The sequence below is a fragment of the Ursus maritimus genome, unplaced genomic scaffold (assembly GCF_017311325.1).
Source record: "Ursus maritimus isolate PB19 unplaced genomic scaffold, ASM1731132v1 scaffold_4, whole genome shotgun sequence".
Classification (NCBI taxonomy): domain Eukaryota; kingdom Metazoa; phylum Chordata; class Mammalia; order Carnivora; family Ursidae; genus Ursus; species Ursus maritimus.
This window is the reverse complement of record NW_024426552.1, coordinates 53,582,199-53,607,425: the sequence shown is the minus strand read 5'-3', so window position 1 is coordinate 53,607,425 and position 25,227 is coordinate 53,582,199. Positions and strand designations below refer to the sequence as shown.

The following is a 25,227-nucleotide window of genomic DNA, read 5'->3' as shown; positions in this document are numbered from 1 at the left end:
ATTAGATGCAAGAGGAAGGGAGACACCACTCTGGAGCGGTGATATCTACTCCAAATATCACTCTTCGTTGGTGAGAGGCAGCCTAGCGATGGGGTCTCCTAAATGATGGAGTGATTCGTTTTGGCAGGAAATGATGTTCTGAATAAGACAACAACCCGATGTTCCAATTCAGTGTTTAGTGATCACAGGGTAGAGAGGGCTTCTTCTAAGAATGGGGAGAGACAAGTGGGAGAATTGAGGAGAAAGAGCTAGCCCCCCAAAAGAAAGAGAGACTGAGAGGGGTGTGTGACAGAGACTGATGCAAAGTCAGGAGGCTACTGTGGAAAAGATTCAGGCTCTAAATGAACCATTCACTTTCTGCCTCCAACCTCCCTGTGCCACACCAAAACTGAATGATTTGGGGTGAAAAGGTATGGAATTTGGAAGCCTGAGAGATGTGGATTCTCAATCCCTATATGCACACTTCACATCAAAGCCTTTTGGCATTTTTTTATTGTTTAGATGTTTTCCAACAGCATTATATGCTATCCCTCACCAGACCCAGGAAGATGCTCCGTCATTAACCGCACCACGAGGATAAGGTCCGAGAGCGAGCTGCCCACTCTGGACACTAACCCCATCCAAGGGGGAAACATCTAGCAAATGCCTCTGAGCCAGAGGGCAAGATAACATCAGTGTTTCAACTTGGAACCTTGCACGTAGCTACTTCTCCCTTCAGCTCACAGTAATTCTCCACCACACCCTATTATTTCTTCCAGCAGGATCTGTGAAATGAAAGTCTTTATGCCTAGTTGAAGAAATTTCAGGCTACAAATAAGAAGGAGGTAGAGTGTCGGGCTGATGGCAGAAGATTCCTGACATCATATCACAGGCTCATTTCTTTCACATGTTGGATTTTTTCGTTAAGTTATAGTTTTTGTGCAACACAGATAATTTACATTTAACAATAAAACAGGTGGCTCAGTCGGTTAAGCATCTGCCTTCTGCTCAGGTCATGATCTTAGGGTCCTGGGATGGAGCCCCACATCGACTCCCTGCTCAGCGGGGAGCCTGCTTCTCCCTCTTCCCCCTGCTCATGCTCTCTCTCTTGCTATTTCTCTCTCTCAAATAAATAAATGGAATCTTTAAAAAAACAATAAAAGAAAAACAAAAGCTATTTTAAAACTGTTGTGTAGCTTTGGTTATAGACAAGAGCTGTGCCTGCTCTAACTTTTTTTTTTAATTACAAGATTCTTTCAGCTTACCTCAAATAACAGAATTCTGGCAATTTGATATAGGAGGGATATGATAATAGTAAATATATATATATAGTAGTCAGCAAATTTTACGTTAGAAACAAAAGTTTGGTGTCCAAAACATATCAGGCATCTTCTGGATGTTGTTGTGTTATGATATGAGGGAAGACAATGCAATTATGGGCAAGAAAGATCCCTAGACTGAAAATTGTCTGTCAGAGAACATCTAGGAAATCTATTTCATTTCAAAGGTGTGCAATTTGAGTTAGCTAAGTAATTTTAAGAGGCTTTTTTTTCCCCCACAGCCGGAAAAATGTGCTTACCCCTTTCTTTGAATTACCAGTTATTCATCGCACGTCTGTAAGTACTATGAGCAAAGGTCAAGGTACGAGTCTTTCTTACATGTGTGAGGTTTTTTCTACCTTTGAACTTTTAAAAAGACTTTTATTACAGAGCGCCCCAACGATCAAAGTGTCTTATTTCATTACTTTGCATTCTAATAATGCACTAAATTTGGCTATTTGCAATTTTTAAAAAAAGATTTTATTCATGTATTTGACAGACAGAGAGAGAGAAAGAGCACAAGCAGGGGAGCAGCAGGCAGAGGGAGAAGCAGGGAGCCTGACACAGGGCTCGATCCCAGGACCCTGGGATTATGACCCGAGCTGAAGGCAGACGCCAAACCGACTGAGCCACCTAGGCGCCCCTATTTGCAATGGTTTTTAAAGAGGTTTTGTTGAAAGAAAGCGGAACCAGTGTGACAGGAATCTGGATGCATTATTTTCTTTCTTTCTTTCTTTCTTTCTTTCTTTCTTTCTTTCTTTCTTTCTTTCTCTCTCTCTCTCTCTCTCTCTTTCTTTCTTTCTTTTTCTTTCTGATTGTATTTTGAAGTAATCTCTACACCCTGTGTGGGGTTCGAACCCACAGCCCTGAGATCAAGCGTCTCATGCTCCACCGACTGAGCCAGCCAGGCGCCCCCTTTCATTTTCTATGAACAAATCCCAGAAAATACAAATATGGAAAACACTGTCTTGTGGTTTCAGGTCGAGGCTGGTGGATGGTAATTCTTGGCAGCCTACTGAGTGGATATACAGCCTAAATTCAGAAACTAGATCGAAATGGAATTTCTGTACAGAAAATTTTCTTTGCAGATTTTTTTTTTGGTCAGTCTTGACAAATATTAACTTATATCCACAAAATGTGCATTTCCCCATACATTTACCTATGTGTGTCTTTCTTTCCTGGTGTCTCTAACTGGCTTCTCCCATTCTCACGAGTTCCTCAACCTCTGATTTCAGAGGCACAGAAAGCTCAATAACTTCACTAATATTTCCCATAACACAAAATTATATTTTATTGAAGAATGACAGCCTGTTGTTAGCTGACTCTACCGAAGATAGGAAAACCATGTATGTGTGTGTGTGTGTGTGTGTTTTAAGTTAGGGAAACCACATATGTATTTAAAGCACACTGACAGCGGTGCCTTGGTGGCTCAGTTGGTTAAGCATCTGCCTTCCACTCAGGTCATGATCCCAGGGTGCTGGGATCGAGCTCTGCATCGGGCTCCCTGCTCTGTGGGAGCCTGCTTCGTCCTCTCCCTTTGTCCCTCCCCTGCTTGTGCTCTCTCTCTGTCGCTCACTCTCTCTCAAATAAATAAATGAAATCTTTTTTTTTTTTTAAGATTTTATTTATTTGACAGAGAGACAGCCAGCGAGAGAGGGAACACAAGCAGGGGGAATGGGAGAGGAAGAAGCAGGCTCCCAGCGGAGGAGCCTGATGTGGGGCTCGATCCCATAACGCCGGGATCACACCCTGAGCCGAAGGCAGACGCTTAACCGCTGTGCCACCCAGGCGCCCCAAATAAATGAAATCTTAAAAAAAAAAAAGCACATTGACAATTCTCTACTAGGATGTGCTGTTCAATGCTAAATCTTAATGTGACAACAATGAACACACTGTCTTCAACCTTCCAAACTGGTAATTTTTTGTGACTTGCCCACTACTATTAATGGCAATACCATCTCCTCAGGACTTCAAGCTTAAAAGCGTGAAGCAACTTTTGCCCTTTCTTTCTTTTGGGCTTTCCTCAGACCCTTGAAGAACTAAATTAAGCCACCCATACTTGTATTCCCCCACCCCCTGCATTTACTACTCTGTTTTTTGTTTGCTTGTTTGTTTTTTAGAGAGAGAGCAAGAGGGGGGCAGTGAGTGGAGAGGGTCGGAGGGAGTGGGAGAGAGAGAATCCTAAGCAGGCTCCATGCTCAGTATGGAGCCTGATTCAGGGCTCGATCTCACGACCCTGAGATCATGACCTGAGCTGAAGTCAGGAGTCGGAAGCCTAACCAACTGAGCCACCCAGGTGCCCGTTACCTGTTGATTCCATTTAGAAATGCCCACTCCCAAGCTTTCCTAGTGAGGACTTTTTATGTTCGCCTCTTTCTCTTCATGGGCACCACTCTACTTTACCGCAAGTCTTCTAGAGATGGCCTAGCCAGCTAAATAAGCTAGCAGGACATTCAGTTGATTTCTTTCCCCTTAAGATCAAGACTCTCCCCCATCTCACTTTCTGTTGCAACAGTGTTCTAACTGGACTTGCTGCTTCTAGTCTTGAATTCCCCCAGTCCGGTATCCACATGCGTCCAGAGTGATCCTTATGAAGCATGAGCTTATTCATGGCATTCTACCGCTTCAGACCTGACTCTGGCTTCCCACTCCCTACGGGATACATTCCAAATTCTTGAGCATAGAATTTAGGGCGTGCCATGATCTGCCTCCCATTTCCTCTCCAGTTCTCCCTAACTCGCACCCCCACCTCTCTGCCCCACTTTGCTTCCCACGCTCCACACGATGAGCTGCTTGTTGAATGTCCACTGCACCTTTTTTCAACTCAGCGCTCCACCTAGATTGTCAATCCCGATTCTGTCCATCTGACAAATGTAAACTTATCTTTCAAGTATGATCGCTTCTTTGAGATCTTTCCTAACCCACCTCCCTCCTTGGAGCCCGACTTCTTTCAGAGGACCTGTAACACTTTCATGCACTAATCGGTGCTTTAAGGTCCGTTAATGTGGTAGACACTGTATATTGTCACTTTCAGCCTCCACGCACCTTCTCTCCTGTCTCTCTGGTTAGAGAGGTTGGAAAACTAGAAACTTTGCTGAGATACCTTCGCAGCCCAGGCTCTGGGTATGGAAAACATCGCTTGTTTTGTTTTGCTGCTGCCATACTGGACATGGGATGTGAGTGTATCAGGCAGCAGCCAACTTCAGTGGAACGTGGAAACCCCCCTCGTGGGTCATTGGAGGCCGTTGTAGCAATGTTGTCAGCAGACTGCCGCCCTCTGATCTGCACATGCGTGGTGGGAGCCTGAATTCAATTGTCAGTGGTGGGCGCCTGATTTTGGCCCTTCTGTCCCTTCTAGTGGTTTTACAAAGACCCATTCCCCGTATTATATTCCTCTGTGTCTGATATACCTGGAATGGTTTCTGTTTTCTGCATTGAAACCGATACTGTCTACCTGTATCAAACTGTACCCCTTGAAGGCAGAAGCAAGACATTTGTATATTCTTGGAACCTACCGTAGAGCTGGCTCTCACCAAACAGATGTCTGATTCGCTGGATGGGCCCATAATGGCTCCAGATTACATAGCACACTAAACATAAACTTCACCCTGACACTCCAGCTCTTCTTTAGTTCTCTCCTTCCTTATCAGGCCAACCTTGTCCCTTCCTGCACTGTAGTCTGATGACTTTCGTGATTATATTCTGTACACATGCATATGTCTTGGCCTTTCCCCACCTCTGTGTTCTGACGGCTGCTTCTGTCTATGATGTCTTCCTTCCTATGGACTCACATTTACCACCTCTGGCAGGAAAAGACTTCTAAATCATAGCCCATAAAAGATAATTCTCTGCTGATGCCCAGTGATGGAAAGAAAGTATGTTTCTGGGCTTTCTGGTATTATTCTTTTTCTGTTAGTATTGGTTAAGCATAGTTTTGGCTACAAGCAAAAGAGAACCCAATTAAAAATACTTAAACTAATAAAAGATTAATGTGAAGTTTTATTTCATAACAAAAATCTCGAGATGGGTGGCTGATGGCTTTGGGACACCTTCATGTGATTCTTTTGACTTTTCCCTCATGGATGCAAATGGCATCCCTAAATTCAGGTATCGTGCCCATATTTAAGACAGAGACAAGAAAGATGGGAGATGGAGACAGCCCTGCCTCTGTCTCTTATCAGGAGAGCAAAAGCCTTCCTGGAACCACTAAGCAGACTTCTGTTTCGATCTTATTTATGAGGACTCAGTCAAATGGCCACCCCTTGCTACAGGAGAGTCTGGGAAAACAAGTTTTCACCTTTGAAAGTGGAAAGAGGAAAGCTGGGGAAATGACTAATGGGTTAGCCAACCCATGATGACTACTATATTTTCCAACTCATTTAATAACCATCATTATTTTTTGGGCAAGCTCTAGGCCTCATATTTTCCATGGTCTCCAGAGATGCTTACCATAGTGCTGCATACCTGGAGTATAGAGACTGTCAGTTGTGTGGGTAACTGAGAATCAATGTAACGAAAGCCCTACTATTTTCTAATGTGGAGTAGACTGGAAGAGGTGAAAACACACCAGCCAGGTTCAGAATTGCACAAAAGCAAGAAAATGAGCAAGCAGGTGTGAGTTCCTTTCAGAGATACTTCACTATTATCCATTGAGGGTCACCGGCATCTTTCAACATTATTACCTCAATAGTATTTGGCTTCTGTATTTATCATAATATACCAATGTCATTTCTTAATTATAATTCTTAAGAAATGGCATACCATTGTGTGTAGTTGGTAGGTACAGGCATCTGGGTTTTTTTTTTTTATGTTTATAAATTTTGTCTTGAGTTTAGACATGTTTGTGAAGAGTAATAAAATGTTGGTTCATATAAATAAATAAATAAATAAATAAATAAGTCATTTATTTATTTATTTAAGAGAGAAAGAAAGAAAAGAGAGCAAGCAGGAAGAGGGTCAGAGATAATCTTACGCAGATTCCGTGCTGAGTGCAGAGCCTGACAGCGGGGCTCGATCTCATGACCCTGAGATCGTGACTCTGAGATCATGACCTGAGCTGAAACCAAGATTTGGGTGCTTAACTGACTGTGCTGCCCAGGTACCCCCATACAAGTTTATTTAAGTGAAAGGGGGAGAGTATCGTTTGAAAGATATGAGCCATCGTTTGTGACCGGTACATGAATGTTGCAAAGCTGAAATGTCTAGTTAGAAGAGCTGAAGGGCCTCTTATCCCAAATTGACTCTCCTCAAAAGCAGGATCAACCAAAAGATGAGCAGACGATGTTCTCATTTTTAAATTTCCCCTTCCTGCTATTTCTCCAATATTTTTGTATCATAAAATAAGGTTAAAATCAATCTTGAGGCAGGGTTGAGGGAAGTGGCTAAGACAACGGATCCCAAAAGTACACCTTTTAGAGGAACAAGATTTACCTTTATGACTGAAGGGTGGCTAAGTGTAATTGAAATGGTGAAGGGGAACAGCTTTTGGGGGTTGTGACTCTCAGGTCTCTGTTTTAGCATATCTAACAGATCCCCCTGAGTGCCTGTTATCCAGGCCAGCCAGAAGTGTCTAGTGCTTTGGGGCTGGCCACTTACTGTAGGAGGGCTCTGCTCACATTATTAGAAGACCTGCTTCTATGATAATCACACCCTTCCCTCTGGTAGAAATTAGATATTACAGCCTTTACTAATTACAGGCGAGTGGCCCAGTGCCCTCCCAATAGTAAATTGCTTTGAGATAGCAGCTAGAAATTGGGGTAGTAAAATAAATCCAGAAGAGGCTTGTCAAGCTTTTCTTGTCCATAAAATGAAAATAAATATCGTATTTCTGAAGTTCTATGGAAGGAGAAATTGGAAAGATAGCTCAAGTTGCTTAGTAAAGAGAATTCTCCTATCAAAACACCACCATGTCAGCCACTGTTAAAACAAAAATGCAATCGGGAAAATTACTTGAAATGTTTATGTTTACTTCCAGTTTTCAAATTAAAGTAGAGCATCGTGTTCCTTTGGGTTGTCATTCAAATTCTCTCTTCCTCTCCTGATTCCTATAAAGGTAGTAGCTGGTAAACTACTTTTTTTAGAAGTAAAATGACTATCCCAAAATGGACAATTTTTTTTTCTTTTCTGGGACCTCATTGCTTATATGATGCCCAGAAATCACAAACACATGTAGTTCAAGTTCTTTATTCAATAGACTCTCATTTCTGATTTTAAAACTATCACAAAATCTCTGCTGAGTGCTATTGAACTACTTTAGTTTGTAAGTCATATAGCCCTAGATCGTATGGGTCTGAACACTTTTTAGAGGACAGCTAGGTTAACTAATTTTTCATCACCACCAGGACCTTTCCAGAAAGCATCTTTGACAAGTCCTATTTCAGCTAGGGTTTTGGTGACTTGGAACTCAGTGCTTTGTGAGTAATAGCATTTGGACACCTGGTGTTCATGGTCCTTCCTTACAGTCACCACCCACCCCCTCCTTCCCCTGAACCTTTACCTGCCCAGTTCTATCTTTTGGAAAAGGACAGAATGTCTGTTCTTTGAGCTGGGCCAGCACATAAAATAGTTGACTATCAGCTGACAGGTGAAAAAGTTTCTCACGAACACAAGCCTCCACATCACAGCAAAGTCCAAATTCTCTACTGACTGCCTTTAGTCCTTCCTTTTTCTCTCTGGCTGATCTTTTCTTCTTTCTTTTCTTTGGTGGGAGAAAGCAGTCTCAACCCAAGAAAACAGGAAGGCAAGTGCTGGGTTAGAACACGAATGCCTTTACCTCTGGTGCTGTGTAACAAAGTATGCCAGAGAAGGAAAACTATCCATTTTTCTTCCCTCGACCCCCCAACCTCCAGAGCCAGCTTCTTCACATTCTTTGTGTGTGTGCGCACATTTCTTTTCTTTCTTTTTTTTTTTTTAAGATTTTATTTATTTATTTGCCAGAGAGAGACAGCGAGAGAGGGAACACAAGCAAGGGGAGTGTGAGAGGGAGAAGCAGGTTTCCAGCCGTGCAGGGAGCCTTATGCGGGGCTCTATCCCAGGACCCTGGGATCATGACCTGAGCTGAAGGCAGACGCTTAACGGCTGAGCCACCCAGGCGCCCCTGCGCAATCATTTCTGATCAAATTCTGATCCTAGCCTGGGGCTCCATTTCCCATCTGGAGAATGATAGAACAACTGTGCACGAAGGTGAAATAAATCTCAGGGTGGAAAGAGGAGTCTAGCTCAGATGCCTCATTCTCAAAGAGTGGATGCAAGACGAGGGATAAAGGCTTACCTTGCCAGATAACCCAGGCTGAACTTCACCCTCCAGCCGGCAGGGGGAGCGGGTGTTTGCAGAGCTGGTGTTTTGCACAGCCCGGAGCGTGGGCGGGGACGAGCGCGTGGGCGGGGACGAGCGCGTGGGCGCGCGCGGTCAAGGGCCAGCTGCTGGCAGGTAGGCGGTGGTCGGTGTCTGCGGGGGCTGCGCGGGTCGCATTCGAGGACATGGCAGACAAGTATGCTACTTTGCGGAGGGCCCAGCTTCATCTGGATTTCATCCATGCCAACTCGTAAGTGTCCGGCGAAGCCTGAGCGAGGGAGGGTCCCCGCTAGTGGAGAAGAGTTTGGTCCGTCTCCTAGTGAAATACCCAATTTGGAAAAAAAAAAAATGAACTTGGTATCGTTGGTTTATGGAAATTTTATTTAAAGTTTTTGTATAACAAAATAATGAAAAAGTAGTAAAGATAGTATTCTGGACTAGATTGTTTTTAGAGAAAGACTGCACCAGTGTGCTGGAGTTGGGGGGTGCAGAGGGAGAGGGACGGAGAATTTCAAGTAGGCTCCATGCCACTGAGCTTGACATGGGGCTCAGTCTCGACTGAGATCATGACCTGTGCAGAAATCAAGAGTCCCACATCTAACCAGCTGAGCCACCCAGGTGCCCCTATTCTGGGACTAAATTATAAACCTTCTGTTGTTCTAAAATTAATTGCCACCATGTGGTAAGAAGGTCCCACATTTAACAAACTAATCGGGGGTTAGCACAACCGTAATTCTACCAACCTGGGCTATCTCTTGTGATTTCTCTGCCCAGCACACTGACATTTTAAAGATTAAGGTTGCCCTCCAGAGAATAATTTGTATTTATTGATTCCAGCCTCTGTGGCCTGAGTCCTTGCAAAAATGTAGCCTCTCCCAGGGTAGAATGCCCACATTTTCGTTATTGCTAGAGCACCCTGCTGCCCTGTCAGGCCCCGATGCCTTTTGCGGACTCATCAGGTGTTCATTTCAAATGTTCAGCTTGCAGAGGCAGATGACAGAGGTTTCCTGTTCATCTGTCATTTCCAGCACAGCATAGCAGTGGGTGCTGCGGAATTCATACTGCTGTGTCGGTTTTTTGGAGTCTTTGAGTAATTCGGAGTTACTAAAAGTACCGATGCATACAAGGGACGCAGGTTTGAAACCACAGAAACAAAAGCATAAAGAATGCCGGGCAAGGCCCACCCTGCTGCTTGGGACAAACATGTAATTTTTACAGAACACAAAGTAAAATAGGCAATATTCGGCAGGTGTTTAGGTTTTGTTCTTTTTCTTTTTAAAATCTCTTTAGAGAATAATTTCAAGCTGGAAAGGATGGAACACATTTAAAAGTTAACGGAGAGGAAGACAAATGACGAAATAACAATTTTGAGTAGAGTTTAAGAGAAATTATGGGTGGAGTGCTGGAAGGACTGTGCATTTTATCCTGGGAAACTTCCTCAGCTTCCAGTGTTCTGTCGTTACCACAGCTGTTGCGCCCCAGGCACCTCCTGTCCCAGTGGTCCCCCCTTGCCTGCATCCCATTATCAGTTGGTGGCCCGATAACTTAATAACAAAAGTGACAGCAGTGTGAAGCAACAACAACAAAATCAGATACAAATTGGCATCTTCTCAGCTTCTCTGTGAGGAGAGAGATTTTTGTGTGAGAATTCCCTCAGTAAAAGCAGGAGTGATTTTCCTCTCGTTTCACTCCCACGTCCGATTGAACGTCAGATCCCCTTCACCCCGTCTCTAACTCGGGTCTGACTCCTCCCTTCCTCCGCATTGCCACGGCCACTGACTTCACTCCAGACTGGCCGCCGTCTCCCCCGTGAGATACTCCGCGTAGCCTCTAAACTGCAGTCTCTGCTTCCCATTCTTGCTCCCCGATGGTCCATTTTCCTGAGAGCTGCCAGAGTGAGATTTTTATTTTATTTCCTAAAAAAGATTTTATTTATTAGAAAGAGAGAGCACGAGCCGGGGCAGGGGGGAGAGGAGCAGAGGCAGAAGGAGAAGCAGATGCCCCGCTGAGCAGGGAGCCTGATCCGGGGCTCAGTCCCCGGACCCCGAAATCATGACCTGAGCTGAAGGCAGACTCTTCACTGACTGAGCCACCCAGGCTCCCCTCAGAGTGAGATTTTTAAAAAAAGTAAACCAGATATGTCCCTCTTCTTAAAACATGACCGTGGTTTCCGATTCCCTGTAGGGAAGTACAGGGGCGGTGCAGGACGGGCCCCCCTGCGTCTCGCCATGTTTTCCTGTAGTCAGAGCACACTGGCCTCGTTGGCTCCTTTTTGCGTCGGGGTCTTGGCAGCTGCTGCTCTTGCTGCAGACTTTCCACTCTGGCTCTGCAAGGGACTGAGTTCTCCTCAGCCTTCAGGGCTCAATTTAAATGTCTTCTCTGAAGAGAGGCTCTCTCCTGACCACCGTGTCCTCTCCTTACCATTACTTTCCCCCGTCACCCTTCCCTCATAGCATCCAACCATGATGTGCCATATCATCTTTATGTTCGCTTGCTCATATATTTTCTCTATCCGCCCCACTGGCTTGAGGCCCAAGATGGTAAAGACCTTGTCTTTCCACGTTGGCACATGGCGGGCAGTGTGTTAAAATCTCGAGTGAAATAGTGTGGAAACTTCTGTGGCATTTCTTGGTCGGAATGACCTCAGTTACTTTCCTGAAGTATTGTTTATATGTTGAATTTTTGTATATTGAATCATGTGTTTTAAATTCACTAGAAAGTCTTGTGGTTTCAAGTGCCGCTTTTGTCGAGCATATAACCTTCACTTTTGCTCTGTTTTAGGTTTTTATACACTAGATTACTTTTGAGTGAAGGCCATCTTTTTGCAGCAATTGTATTTAGTTATTTTTTTAATTACAAACTTGAAAGCTGACTTGAGTCAAGAGACTCCACATCAGCATGTGTTTAAAGTTTGAAATTCCCCCAAAATGGAGGGGCGTCTGGATGGTACAGTCGGTTAAATGTCCGACTCTTGATTTTGACTCAGTTGTGCTCTCAGTGCCCTGGGATCCAGCCCTGCGTTGGGCTTCCTGCTCAGCAGGAAGTCGGCTTGAGGATTCTCTCCCCCTCTGCCCCTCCCCCTGCTCACTAACGTGCGTGTGCCCATTCTCTCCAATAAATAAATAAATATTAAAAATAAACTTTTAGCTAATGTATTGTCCTGTGCCCTGAGGTTTTTGGAATCTCTGAGACATTGCAGACGATCTTTCTTCTGGACAAATGAGCAGATGTTTTTTGATAAATGGGTCTCTCTTGCTTCTGCTACCTGTTTACTAAATATAAAAAGAAAATTGCAGGGGCGCCTGGGTGGCACAGCAGTTAAGCATTCTGGGATCGAGCCCCACATCAGGCTCTTCCGCTATGAGCCTGCTTCTTCCTCTCCCACTCCCCCTGCTTGTGTTCCCTCTCTCGCTGGCTGTCTCTATCGCTGTCGAATAAATAAATAAAATCTTAAAAAAAAAAAAAAGAAAATTGCAGACTGAATCTTCCCTTAATGCTGTGATAAAGTTGCTGATTGAAATATCCACATCAAAAAATGAAAAGCAAGTATGGGCCCCCGAAGGCAGCCTGATTTCACCCACAGGTGAACATTCAGCCTTCAGAGCATTGGTAGTGATGGCTGTCTAGTGTGTTCTGTTTCCCAGGACCTAGCACGATGGGGTACAGGGAGGAGTGACCAGAGGTAATTCAGAGGAGAAAAGGGCCTGCAGAAAAATAGAGTTTAATGGGGCAAACAGGGGTCCCCTGCCAGCAGCTGTGCCTGCACATGGAGTCTTAAGGCCTTTTGTGTTACCAGGATTTCGTTCAAGATCTTTCAGGAATAATTTGACCTTAAATAATACAATTTTAATGACAAGTTCTCCAAAAAACACTTGAATAAATGCTTAGAAAGCAATTTTAAAACATCAGAATTTGCTGTAAGTACAGTAAGGTCCTTGAAGTCTTTGTTTTATTGGGAACAGACAGGCTGTTTTGGCAATTGTGTTCTTAGCCTTGGCTTTGTAATGGACCGCATCTACTTCAGAATCTTGACCGTGCTGAGAAAGTTGTTTCTAGAATAAGTCCTTCATTGATTATCTGTCCTGAACTGGAGGACGTTTGTCTGCAAGTATCGGGAAGCTTTTACGCTGATTACAGAGTGCGTTTAACTTTTGGTTTTGCCTCTTTCTTCATCAGCACCACGCACAGTTTCCTCTTTGGAGCGCTGGCCGAGCTGCTGGACAATGCGCGGTAAGGCTCGTCTGTCGACTACCCTGTGTGGTACAAGGGGATTGGCAAAGCAAAAGGGACTTCACACCCAAGGGAGTGACAGAATGTGATCGATAAAGCAATTCTCAGGGCAGCGTCTGTAAACTGGCAGGCCGCTGACAGCCTAGCCTGTTTCCTGTCTGTGTGCCTCAGGGTGAGAGTTTGCATGGGACTTAGAAAGAAAGGAAGGCATTGTTGATAAAGTTTAAGAAACAGGAGGTGCCACATAAGAAATCCGGGTCCCTTGCCCTCACACTGTCCCCTTTTGTCTTAAACATTAGAAGTAGCAGCGTCGAGGTTGCTCGGTGGGCTCAGGCACATAGCAGGTGCTCTCTTGGGGCTAGTCTGTGCCTTTGTCTCTGCCGTGCCCAGCGGTCCCCGCAGCCAGCCTGAATTCCTCAGTTCCTCTGTCTGCGGCAGACATTGGAGTTTGCCAAGGCTTCTCCGATGCTCGTAATTGATATCACACGAAGCTGTTTAATAGACTTACTCAAGATGCTTAGTTGTTCTCATGAAGAAGGTCTTTATAAAGTCCCTGTGTTATTCTAAGAAATAATTTTATATCATTTTATTTAAGTTTGATGGTTTCCTGTGATTGTCAAAATTAAAACTGGAGTATATTAAAAGAATGTTGTAGACAGCAGGAAAAAATGTGGCAGGATAGGAAGAGATGGTTCGGGCCCTCTTCCTGATACGACAGCTGATCAGGGAGAAACGACCGGGGCTAAAGTACAAAGCTTATTATAAAATGTCTTACTATGCTATAGAGGTGAATGATTTTTCTATGTTTTACTTATCCCATGGCATTTCTCTATGAAGAAACTCTTGGAAAACTTCCATTTGAGGGCAGTGGCATTTACTGAGCACCTATTGTGTGCATGGTATTTTGTATAATGTATAATTATGTAATGGAGATAATGATACTTATGTGTCATGGGATTATGGTAAGGATTAGGAGAGAAGGTTTAAAAATACTTCATTCAGTGCTTATTTGACACACAGAAAATGCTCCAAGAAATGGCAGTAGTCCCTCCAGAATTTCCATAAAGGAAGAGCTTAAAAGGAGCAATTGGCGAGAGGAAGGAGCTAAGGGGCCAACTTTAAAGGCTTATAGAACAACTCATTGTACCTATTCAGATTTATTTGGTATAGTTTTGGGTTGGAATTGATGGAAGTTTTGGGAGAGACTCAAACGTCCCGATTAGAGTCCCAGTGGTGGACTTATTCTGAGCAGCCCTTACACATCTGCTTCTGCATCAGCTAAGACTGCTGTCCTCATGGTCTTCTCCCTTCACATTGAAACCAGGATCTTTTGGCTCTCGTTCTTTTTCTTCTAAAATTTCTACTTTAAAAAATAATTTAAAAAATATACAGTATCTGTGAGTTGTAGAGAACTGAGAAAATAATAAGAAAAAGTCATTGGTAATCTCATCACATGGTGGGGGAGATGGTATCAGCATGCTTCTCTGTAAAAGACCCGATAGTAAGTATTTTCCCCTTTGCAGGCCATGTGTTCTCTGTTGAAACTACTCAGCTTTGCCATTGTGGTGTGAAGGCAGCCATAGGCAATATGTAAATGCATGGGCATACTTGTGTTCCAATAAAACTTTATTTACAAAAATAGTTGGTGGACCACATTTGGCCTTTGGACCATAATTTGCCAACTTCTGGTCTAGAGAAAACCACTGTTTCGATTTCTTACATATATGGACGTGTACATTATATACGTTCTTTAAAAACACACGTAATCTTTTAGTAATCTTTTCATTTTTGGGGGGAACTAAAATATATCATGAAACTCTTCCTGCAATTTATGGATTATTATCCAACTATTTTTTTATATTCATATACATTTTTGGTGAGCTTTTTGTGTAACTACCACTAAATTCCATCTCCTTTTAAATTTCTGAGTTTCAGGTTTTGAAACATTCTCAAATTATGAGTGATCATAGGTCTTAGTACGTAAATGTAGAGCGAAACATTTTAGTAATTGTTTTGAAGCAATTTAAATGGATTTCTCTATTGTTTGCTATCTGACAATAGGTTATACCTCACATAAGCAATTCAGATTAATGTAATTTTTTAAAATATAATTTCATATTGAAGCAGTGATATTTTTCTATTATTTCCAGAGATGCAGGAGCTGCAAGACTTGATGTGTTTTCAGGTGAGCATATTTGTTTTCTTCCTTTTATTTTTTCTTCTAATGGAAAAGCCTATAGTTATTTTGCTTTTATTTTATTTCATAAAATCAAAGCACATTTTATAGATTTTTAATGTAATCTAAGTGCTTTGTGAGTACAGTGACCCTTTGGGGAGCCAGGCTGAGAAAAGTGCACTCTGAGAGTGGAATTGTTCACTTGTTAGGGGACCCATTTACAAAATTAGATCTTCCAGGGTTTTGTGAAAGCATCAGAGTGATGTGGAACAGTCAATTTGCCTGCCACAAGAAAAGTTTTATTTTAAAAAGCACATTAACTTAATGGTTATTCATAATTAAGTATACATCATTCTCAACTTATCACAGTTTTAAAACTTGTAGGTAAATGTGAAGTGTGAACATTTGAGGGCTCTAAAATTCAAACGAGCTGTGTTTTCTTCACTGACTTCATTTTTTAGTCACCAAATATTTATTGTACTTATTAGTTCATCTCATTAGAATATGATGCAATAGGTTCTGAGATCCCGTCTTGTATTTAATACTGCCTGGATAAGTGTCTGCAGTGTTGAAACTGATCCCCAACCCTGCTTCTGTCAGCTCTTCTGTAAACATTGGCTGTTGGTCACAGGCAAGAGGATATGGTTCACGATGTAAATCTGTATCTATAATTAAAAAGCAACGCAGTTCAATTAAGTTTTTTGTGTTTAAGACCCCATGGGGCGCCTGAATGGCTCAGTAGGTCGAGCATCGACTCTTAATCTCAAGTCTTGATCTCAGGGTTGTGAGTTCAAGCCCCACACTGGGCGTGAAGCATACGTTAAAAAGAAAAAAAGAAAAAGAGGAAAAGAAAAAAAGATCCTGTGTTAGGTGGGTGCTTCTGGTTCATGTGGCAGAGAGACATGGGCATCTCAAGACATCTGAGAAAACACAGTCAATGAATGCTCTTCTTCCCTTTCTACTCTTCAGGTTCTGAAGAGTTTGAGAAATAAAACAAGAGGGTCAGTCTTTATTATTCATTCAAGAATGCTATTATTCTAATGTGCTAGCTCTGTTTATCCAAACATGGAGCTTAGTAGGAGAAAGCCAGCAGATTTGCTGCTCATCTCATACCTCAGAATCAGCTGTGGCGTCAGGCTTCCCCTCAACACTGGTCGCCTGGAGCGAGCGGAGCAGAGTCCTGCACTCTGCAGGAGGCTAACTCCCAGGAGGGGACAGGGGAGCTCTGAACTGAGCCTCCCTCAGTGATTCTTCCCTAGATCGCCAGTCTGCTGAGTGAGAAGTGAGTCTAGGGACAGAGAAGCGTCCCTTCACTAATATTGCTGGCACTCCATTCCGCATGGAAAGAAACACCACTAGTGGAGAAGAAGGGGACTTCCTTACAAATCCTATCAGATAGTGTCAAATAGAGTGTTTCTTGCCCAGGACAGACTCAAGGTATGGTAGGAACACAGAGAAAGAATATCTCATATGAAAGAGCTAGGGCCTAAAATACGGATGTGGTTCTTGTCAAGTAGTGTTTAAAAAAAAAAAAAAAAGAAAAACGAGTATCCCTGTCTGAGGAATTATTGTGAGAAAAAGAATGGAAGTAGATCATTTCAGAGATTCACTTATTCAATAATAGTTTATTGAGTGTCTGTCATGAATGAACCAAACAGTCCAGGTGCTAGGGGTAGAGCACGGAGCAACACGTGTGACGAAATATGTGGGTTCAGGAATGTGTGTTCTCATGGGGGAGAGACAGACAATAAGGAAGTGAACAAGTAATACACCAAGGAATCAGAAGTGCTAAAAGGAAAAAAAAAAGTGGGTTAAGAGAACAGAGAGCCTCGGCAGTGTGTACTATTTTTCATGAGGTGAACAGGGAGAGTTTCTCTAACGAGGGGCTGTACCGTCAAAGACCTGAATGAGGTGAGGGAGCGAGCTGTGTGGGTATTTGGAGGAAAAGCAGAGAACAGTGAGTAGGCTAGGTTGACTAAAGCTACTTGTTAGAGTCAAATAGGTGAACACCTTCAATGCCATACTAAGGCTCTTTTTATCGACACTAACCATTGAAGAGTTTTGAGCAGTATCATTCAGCAAATTAGAAATGTGTTCTTTTCTTTTCAAAGAAAGCATGTAGAAGCGTAAATGAAGGGATGGCATGGGTGTGGGGCTATGGAAATGACCTACGAAAGATTTCTTGAGAATTTGAACTAGGGCAGTGGTCCTAGAAATAGAGAAGGGGAAAAGAGTTAAGTTGCATTTCATTCAGAGCACGCATATATATATTTTTTAAAGATTTTATTTATTTATGTGAGAGAGTGAGTGAGCATGGGGGGGACAGAGGAAGAGGGAGAAGCAGGCTCCCCACTGAGCAGGGAGCCTGACTTGGGCTTGATCCCAGGACTCTGGGATCATGACCTGAGCTGAAGGCAGACACTCAACTGACTTAGCCACCCAGGTGCCCCCAGAGCACACGTATTATTGATGAAGGGTTGAAGGGTTGAGAAGAATGATCCAGAATCACAAAATACAACAAATGTCATTGAAATTCACACGCTTTATTCTTTGGGGTTTGTGGCAGGACACCAGCAAGGCATGACGGTACTCATTTCCCCAACTTTCTTTAGCACTTGACATACACACACACACACACACACACACGCACTCACCCGTACACACACAGTCTTTTGCCATTTGAGTTCAAAATGGCACTTCTTTCTTTAGGTTATGTGTTTTGTGAAAAACCGAACTTATGATTTTTGGTGTTAAATTACCTATTCATAAAAAAAAGTACCTATTCATGTTATGAAGTTTTTTATTGCAGCAAATCACAATATGGCTATCAGCGTAGCAAGCTGATTTGTCTTAAAAAAAATAATAAACCAGGGTCAGGGCTTATGCAGCAATAGATACAATTGATATGGGGATAAATAATTAATCTAAGCATAGGGCTAGTTTTCAAGTTATTTAATGAGGTCCTGGAATTACTTTCCAATCATTAATTTTCTTCAGGTAACTTGAGGGAGCACTATAAAATTAAACATGCTTAATAAATAAATAAAACTAAACATGTTTAGCCATTGTTGTTTTATCTGTTCATGTGTATTGGTTCTAGTAAACATGGATTTGCATTCAATACTCTTTTTTTTTTTTTTAGTGCTTACCAAGTTCTAGGCTCTGGGTTAAGTGCTGAGTACACACAGTGCCTGCTTTTAAGAAATTGGCATCCTAGTGCGGGGGGGGCAGGGGAGGGGGGGTCTGTAGAAAATACATTGTATATCTTCACTTTTATGGGTGGAGGGCTCTTAGCTTTCACCATATCTCTGAGGCAACTGTGTTCCAAAAAAGAAGAGCCAGTAGTTTGAAAGAGAAAGAGATACACGAGCAGGTGAGAAACACTACAAAGAAAATATGCATTACAGGCACCTGATGATGTGTAGGAACGAAGAAGGTGTCCGAGAAGGGACCTTACACGAACTAAAGACCTAAAGGGGAAATAGGCCTCCGCCCGGTGAATCAGGAGTGGAAATGGAAAAGGGGCGGTATGTGCAGGGGCTTGAATCTGGAGAGAACATAGAGCACCAACGGAGTTGCAAAAACGTTTGAGATTCAAGAGTGGTTAAAGAGAATATTGGCACGGAAGTAGAAGGCTGCAGTTTGGGTGTGGGGAGGGAGTGACAAGAGGTGAGCTTGGAGAGTATATTCATCAGGGTTCTTCAGAGAAGCAGAACCAGTAGGAGGGAGCTGAATGGACAGACAGGTAGACAGATAGATGGACAGATATGATCTGCCTCCTTCCCCCCACTCTAGATATGTATGTGTATTTCTATATCAATTTATACATCTGTATTTGTCTACATTTATAGATATTGATAGAGAGTTGGGGGAGTGAGAGGGAGGGATTTTAAGGCATTGGCTCACATGATTGTGAGGGCTGGCACGTCTGAAATCTGAAGGGCATTTGGCAGGTTAGAAATCCACCTAAGGGTTGATGTTGCAGTCTCAAATTCTAAATCTTTAGGGTAGGCCAACAGCCTGGAAACTCAAGTGCAATTTCTGAGTTGCAGTCTTGACACAGAAAATTGCTTCTCTGGGGAACCTCAGTCTTTGCCTTTAAGGCCTTCAACTGATTAGATGAGGCTCACCCACACTGTAGAAGTTATTTGCTTTACTTAAAGTCAACTGATTGTAAATGTTAATTATATCCACACATGTTTTCAGAGCAACATCTAGACTAATATTTGACCAAACAGCTGGGTACCAGAGCTTAACCATGTTGACACATAAAATTAATTGTGAAATTCACACTGGTCTGCGCTCTGCTTTTAGTTGGAGCAGGAAGTGAGGCAGCTGTTGCTGTAATGCAGAAGAGAGAGGATGGTTTCTTGAGCTAAGGCAGTGTCATGGTGATGGAGAAAGTAGTCAAACTTGAGAGGCATTAAGGAGGTGGAATTGAGGAGACGTATGGCAATCCTGAGGTTTTGACTTGGGCAGCTGAGGTCTAAGGGCAGAGTGATGGCCATTTATTGAATAGAAAACGTCAGAAGGAGAAGTAAGTCTGATGAGGGAAAAGGTTCTGGGGTTTGTTTTGGGCATGCATATTTAACAGATAATAGAAATTTATCTGGAATCCTTAGTTTTAAAGGATTGAAATAAACAAGGCCAAGCTTCAGGGTGGAGAGTAGGGCAATATTACATTTCGAGGCTATGATTGTTCGTAGTCCTTCATTAGGGTTTATAGGAAAAGTAAGCGTTGTATACGTCTCTTGGGAATTTTGAATCTTTCCCACCTATTCACCAAAGAAATGCCCTTCTTTCTGCAAGCTCCTCGCATGAGAACTTTATTCCAAGAGCTGCAAAATCAGTTGTGTCCACGCAGAGCCACCTGAGGTTTGGATCAGGTGGTTCCTGGTGCTGATACACAGTATGATAATTGAGGGGGATGTTTATTTCCGAGCCTCACCCAAGACCAATTAATTCAGAGTTTCTCCATGTGATTAAAATGTTCAGCCATGGTTGGGAACTACCGCACTGTGCAAAGGACTCCACAAGAGTTGGTTTCCCTTTGTTGAACAGTGGAGAATATCATCCTTGGTCAGAGGGGGCGTTGCCCAGAGCAAAGACCTAATGTGGGGGAGGAATATCCTGATACAGGAGTTGCGGTCAGCACTCCAGAGGACCAGGCAGAGAGAGGAACTGGGAAAATGAGATGGTAGGGAAGATCCAAAGTGTTTATAGACTGGAAGGGAATTGGTGGGGGTGGTAGGGGATTAGTATGGGCATGTGACCATAAAATTTTGAACCCGGAAAGCTTAGGTACGTATTTTAGATATTTATTTGTAGATTATCTTGAACATTATTTAATTTTTAAAATGTAAATTAGGGGTGACCGTTGAACACAGAGTTGACTTAACAAATGTGCTACAACTGAATCATACATAGGTATAGAGTTAGCAAATCTGTGGCTGCCTGCGGTTGGGGTGGGGGGTGGTCATGGAAGGGGGCAGAAGGCAGAGACTGTAGAGTGACCTGAGGAAACATCTGAGGTGATGGGTATGTTCGCTACCTTGATTGTGATGGTGATTTCATGGGTCTGTACATATGCCACAGTTCATCACATTGTACACTTACACATAAGCAGTTTTTTTGTGTGCAAGCTATTTCTCAAGCTATTATCAGAGAGAGAGAGAGAGATGTGGTAGACATCGTATATCCAAATGTTGAAATTATTCTCAGAGCCAGATCACAAACCGAGAATTAACATTAGTCTCATTAGTTTTAGTTACCCCTTTCCATTTTATTTATTTATTTATTTATTTATTTATTTATTTTTATTTAGACTGATGCGGGGCTCGATCCCATAACGCGGGGATCACGCCCTGAGCCGAAGGCAGACGCTTAACCGCTGTGCCACCCAGGCGCCCCATTTCCATTTTTTTTTAAACAAGAGATTATTTTCTGTTATCTTAATGATATTTTTTAATCACCAAAATTGATTCCAAATAACTTATTTTCAAAAATCAAATGCATTTTCAAGAGGCAAATATTTGCTGCCGTTAAGAAGCGCACATAAATGGCTCTTAGGGCATTAACTACTTAGAGGAGAGCCTGCGGAATTTAATGAGAACGCCCGGACTGACTTCAGAATTAGTGCCTTGGCGGAAGGGCACAGAGGTAAATCAGTGGGACAGAGGGATCCTGGGGTCACATCACCATCTCCCTTTATTCCTGCCCCCAGGATGGAAAATACCTGAAGTTTAAAGGCCAGTCGGATTCCAGAGCACGGCTTGCCCCACTGTATACATAATTTATTAACGTGTAGATGTTTTATGTTACTTTAAAGCCTTCTTGGTGCATGACTGTCCTCCCCCTGCAGTGTCCTGTGAAACTAGCCAAGACACCTTTCTGAGCGCCATCATTGTGCCCCAACTCTGTCACTCGGCAGCTGCCTTTGAGGAGGACAGATAATGATGTAAGCAGCATGACTTTCTAATGAACAAATTAAGGCCAATATTTATTAGTAATAACTGCTTTCTCTTACAGTGGATAATGAAAAACTGCAGGGTGGATTCATGTTGTGCTTCCTGGATGATGGATGTGGTATGAGCCCTGGTAAGTTAATTTTCCAGATACCTAACTGGCAGTTCGGGGAAACAGTCAGAAAACCCATAAAATAAATAAAAATAAATTGAGCTATCTATGCAAAAACAGGTATGGAGCTATTAAGGGAAAATAAACCCCAGACTTAACATATTGTTGAACTTTCTAGATTTAAACATTCCAGCTGACAGAGTGAATTCATTGTAATCATCTAAGCCAAGACAAAAAGGGAATGTAGATAAATATTGCAAGAGAATGAAATGCAGAAGGTATGATTACTTGTGAGAAAATGCATCTGGGAATGAATGGAAAAGGCGGGTAACTGGATGGATTTTGAGAGTGTTTGAGCCCGCCCTCCGGGTGTTGCTTGCAAGAGCCCCGAGGCAGTTTCCAGTGCCTTCAGGCTATTTTTAATTTTCTGCTTAACCTTGAGGAAGAGGTTACCTCTCCTTGTTTTTAGCCGTTTGTTTTTTCTCTGCGTGTTCAAAGGTTTAGTAGCTTCAGTCAACTATTCTCACCATAATGAATACATCTACAGTTCATTGCATGATTTTTTTGTTTGGTACCTTCAAGGCTAGCCCAAACGCAACACACAGTAGGTGCACAATACCAGTTTACTGTGAAATTAAATTGTTATTCCCTCTGATAAGGGCTTTGAGTGATTTGGGATAGCTTATCCCTGAATTCTTGTTTAACACTTGTCTATGTCCCACAAGACCAGGTTTTTGACCACTAGGTTAAAAAAATCAAGAGGGGAGTTCAAATAATAGGGAACAGTTCTGGTCTGTTCTACACCAGCGGAAAGGATGCTTGGCACTGCTGGAAGCTCAGAATACAAAGTAAAGCGTTATCTTCTTGCTAGTCTCTGAAGTACTCCTTTGGTATGAATAGTCAAAGATTATTAGCAAGTTTAGAAAATGCTCAGATATCTTACTCAGGTCTCGTTCTGACTTTGTCGGGGTAATTTTGACTTTTCCAGATGATTTTGACTCAATGTATTGTTGGTTCCTAAGTGTTTAAATAAGAGAAAGAAGAGTTTGTGAGAAAATTAAGATGAAAAACAGTTTTGTTTTTCAGTTCTAGGTTGACCTTAGTTAAGTTCATTTTCCTGAATTCTTAAGTAACAGAATATATGATATATTCTAAGGTACTTCCTTAAAAAAGAGAAAAAAGAAAAAGAAACACGTCCTTTTATAATACGGCCATGAGCAAAATGATGAAAACACAGAAAAGTGGCAAATATTCAGATCTTCAGAAGGAACTCACACTTCAATTGACATATACAGGACTATTTTTAAAAGCCCACTAGTGTTGAGAGAGCAATTCTGTGTTAATATTGATTGGAAATCGGGGTGCCTGAATAGCTCAGTCAGTTAAGTGTCTGCCATTGGCTCAGGTCATGATCCCAGGGTCTTGGGATCGAGCCCCGTGTCAGGCTCCCTGTTTAGTGGGGAGTCTGCTTCTCCCTCAAGTAATAAGTTAGAAGAAAGAGTTTATCTGATGACTGAAAATATAATCTATCTGTGGCCCAAACTGAGTTAAGTCAGCCTTGACCCAGAGGGTGACTACAGGAATTTCCACATTCTTGGCTTCCAGTCTTGCCCCATCACGGTCCATTCCTAACACAGCGATCCCAAGGATATTTGTTTTTTGTTTTAATATAAAGCACCTCAGGGGCGCCTGGGTGGCTCAGTTAGTTAAGCATCTACTTTCGGCTCAGGTCATGATCCTAGGGTCCTGGGATCGAGCCCTGCATTGGGCTCCCTGCTCAGCGGGGAGAGTCTGCTTCTCTTTCTCCCTCTGCTGCTCCCCCTGCTCGTGTGCTCACTTGCTCTCTGTCAAATAAATAAATAAAATCTTTAAAAAAAAAAGATACCTATAAATAAATCACCTCATATCCTTCCCCTGTTTAAAACCCTTAGTGGTTTTTCAATACTCGGATATGATTTGTACTCCCCAATAATGCTTTGTTTCTTGCGTTATTTGGCCTTTGTCCACCTCTTTGACCATTTCTCATGGCGCTCACTCCCTTGCTTATTACACTCCAGCCACACCTGCTGGCCCTTCATATGGAGCTCATCTCAGATGTCACCTTACGAAAGAGGCCTTCCCTGATCATTCTCTCTGAGGGCCATGCCACACTCCTGTTAATTCTCTATCACATTACCCTGGTTTTATTTTCTTCACTTAATGCTCTTAGAAATTATCTCGTGTATTTGTTTCTAATCTGTTTCTTCTGCCATGACATAAAGTTGTTGTGGGCAGGGGTCATGTCAGTGTTCTATACCTGTGCCCAGAACTCCGGCCACCATATGTGGCAGTCTGTGAAAACCACGGAATATGGTCTCTGACAACCTTGAATTGTTATCCTTATGGTAGTATTCATCGGCTATTTCATCTTGGGTGCGTTACATATACTCTTTGAATGTAAATTTCCTTATCCATATGCAGATCATCATAATAATATCTACTATGTAGGTTCATTATAAATATTACATAGTGCATGTAAAGTATATGATACGGTCCTTAGCATATACTAAACAGTAAATGGTTGCTAATATTGTTATTATGGGTACCCTCACCTAATACGCAATCCCTTATAAGAACATGTGATAGAATGTCCAGTTGGCTTCAGACAAGCAGAGTGTCTGGTAGCCCTAACACACCATACATCAGGTGTGCATGTCTGCACACAGACTGACACAGGTCTTCGGGACACTTCCAGAGCATGTATTCAGGTAGGCCAATTGGGAGACCCATTTCTATCTTTCGCTGTGTCCCTAGGAGCATTCTGGTTTCTGGAAATATGTATATTTTGAAGTTCAGATGATTCTTCTCTAGAATTCCAGAATGCCCTGGAGAGATCTGGAGAATGACTCTGAGAGTCTGGAGCAGGTGGCCCTTCTTGCCCAGGGAGAGTTAGACCAGAAGCCATTCTGCCCTGCTCAGTCTTCCAGGGAGCTGGCTAAGGGCCAAATTCATGGAAAATGACTAGTGGTACAAATAATTATAACACATATGATTTACTGGCACTTATCAAGTGGCATGTATTCTGTTCAGGGTTTCACAAACAGAGGACCTTATTTAATGTATTTGTCTTCATCCACAACTCTATGATTTAGGTCTTAGTAGTTCCCTTTTAGAGATGAGGAAGTTAAGACTCAGAGTTTAAACTCTTTTTACCCAGGGCCTTATGGCTAGTTCTGTCTGACCTCCTTCGGTATATTATGGTTAAGATCCTGGTCAGAGATCATGGAGCCTGTCCCTGGGCTGACCCAAGAGGTATCAGTTTGTCCTAATGTCCTGAGAGATGTGTGACATCCTGACAACTGGACCTGTGGCCGGTGTCAGTGACTCATAATTTCTAACCACCAAAATGTCTTTGTCAATTATAGAGGAAGCTTCGGATATCATTTACTTTGGAACATCCAAAAAACGGTCATCAACCTTGAAGTTTATTGGGCAATATGGTAATGGTCTGAAAAGGTGAGAAATTTTTTTCCTTTAAGGCATGTATTACTGATACTGGGCTCAATGTTTATTTAAAGGCAGTCTCATGCAGAATAATCTAGGTTTCTAAAGCTTACAACATATATATAAACTTGAGAGTCTTACCTTGTTTTGGGATTTCCATACCGATAACT

General features: G+C 42.5%; 1 protein-coding gene across 1 annotated transcript in view; it reads left to right on the top strand.

Annotated features, from left to right (window-relative positions):
- The first annotated feature begins 8,707 nt into the window (after positions 1 to 8,707).
- Positions 8,708 to 25,227, top strand: part of MORC1 (MORC family CW-type zinc finger 1) — a 161,503-nt gene continuing 144,983 nt past the window's right edge. The window contains exons 1-5 of the mRNA XM_040621719.1: positions 8,708 to 8,842; positions 12,769 to 12,822; positions 14,973 to 15,007; positions 21,527 to 21,595; positions 24,979 to 25,069. Of these exons, the coding sequence (XP_040477653.1) occupies positions 8,778 to 8,842; positions 12,769 to 12,822; positions 14,973 to 15,007; positions 21,527 to 21,595; positions 24,979 to 25,069 (314 nt within the window). The 5' untranslated portion in view covers positions 8,708 to 8,777. The remainder of the gene's footprint in view (positions 8,843 to 12,768; positions 12,823 to 14,972; positions 15,008 to 21,526; positions 21,596 to 24,978; positions 25,070 to 25,227) is intronic.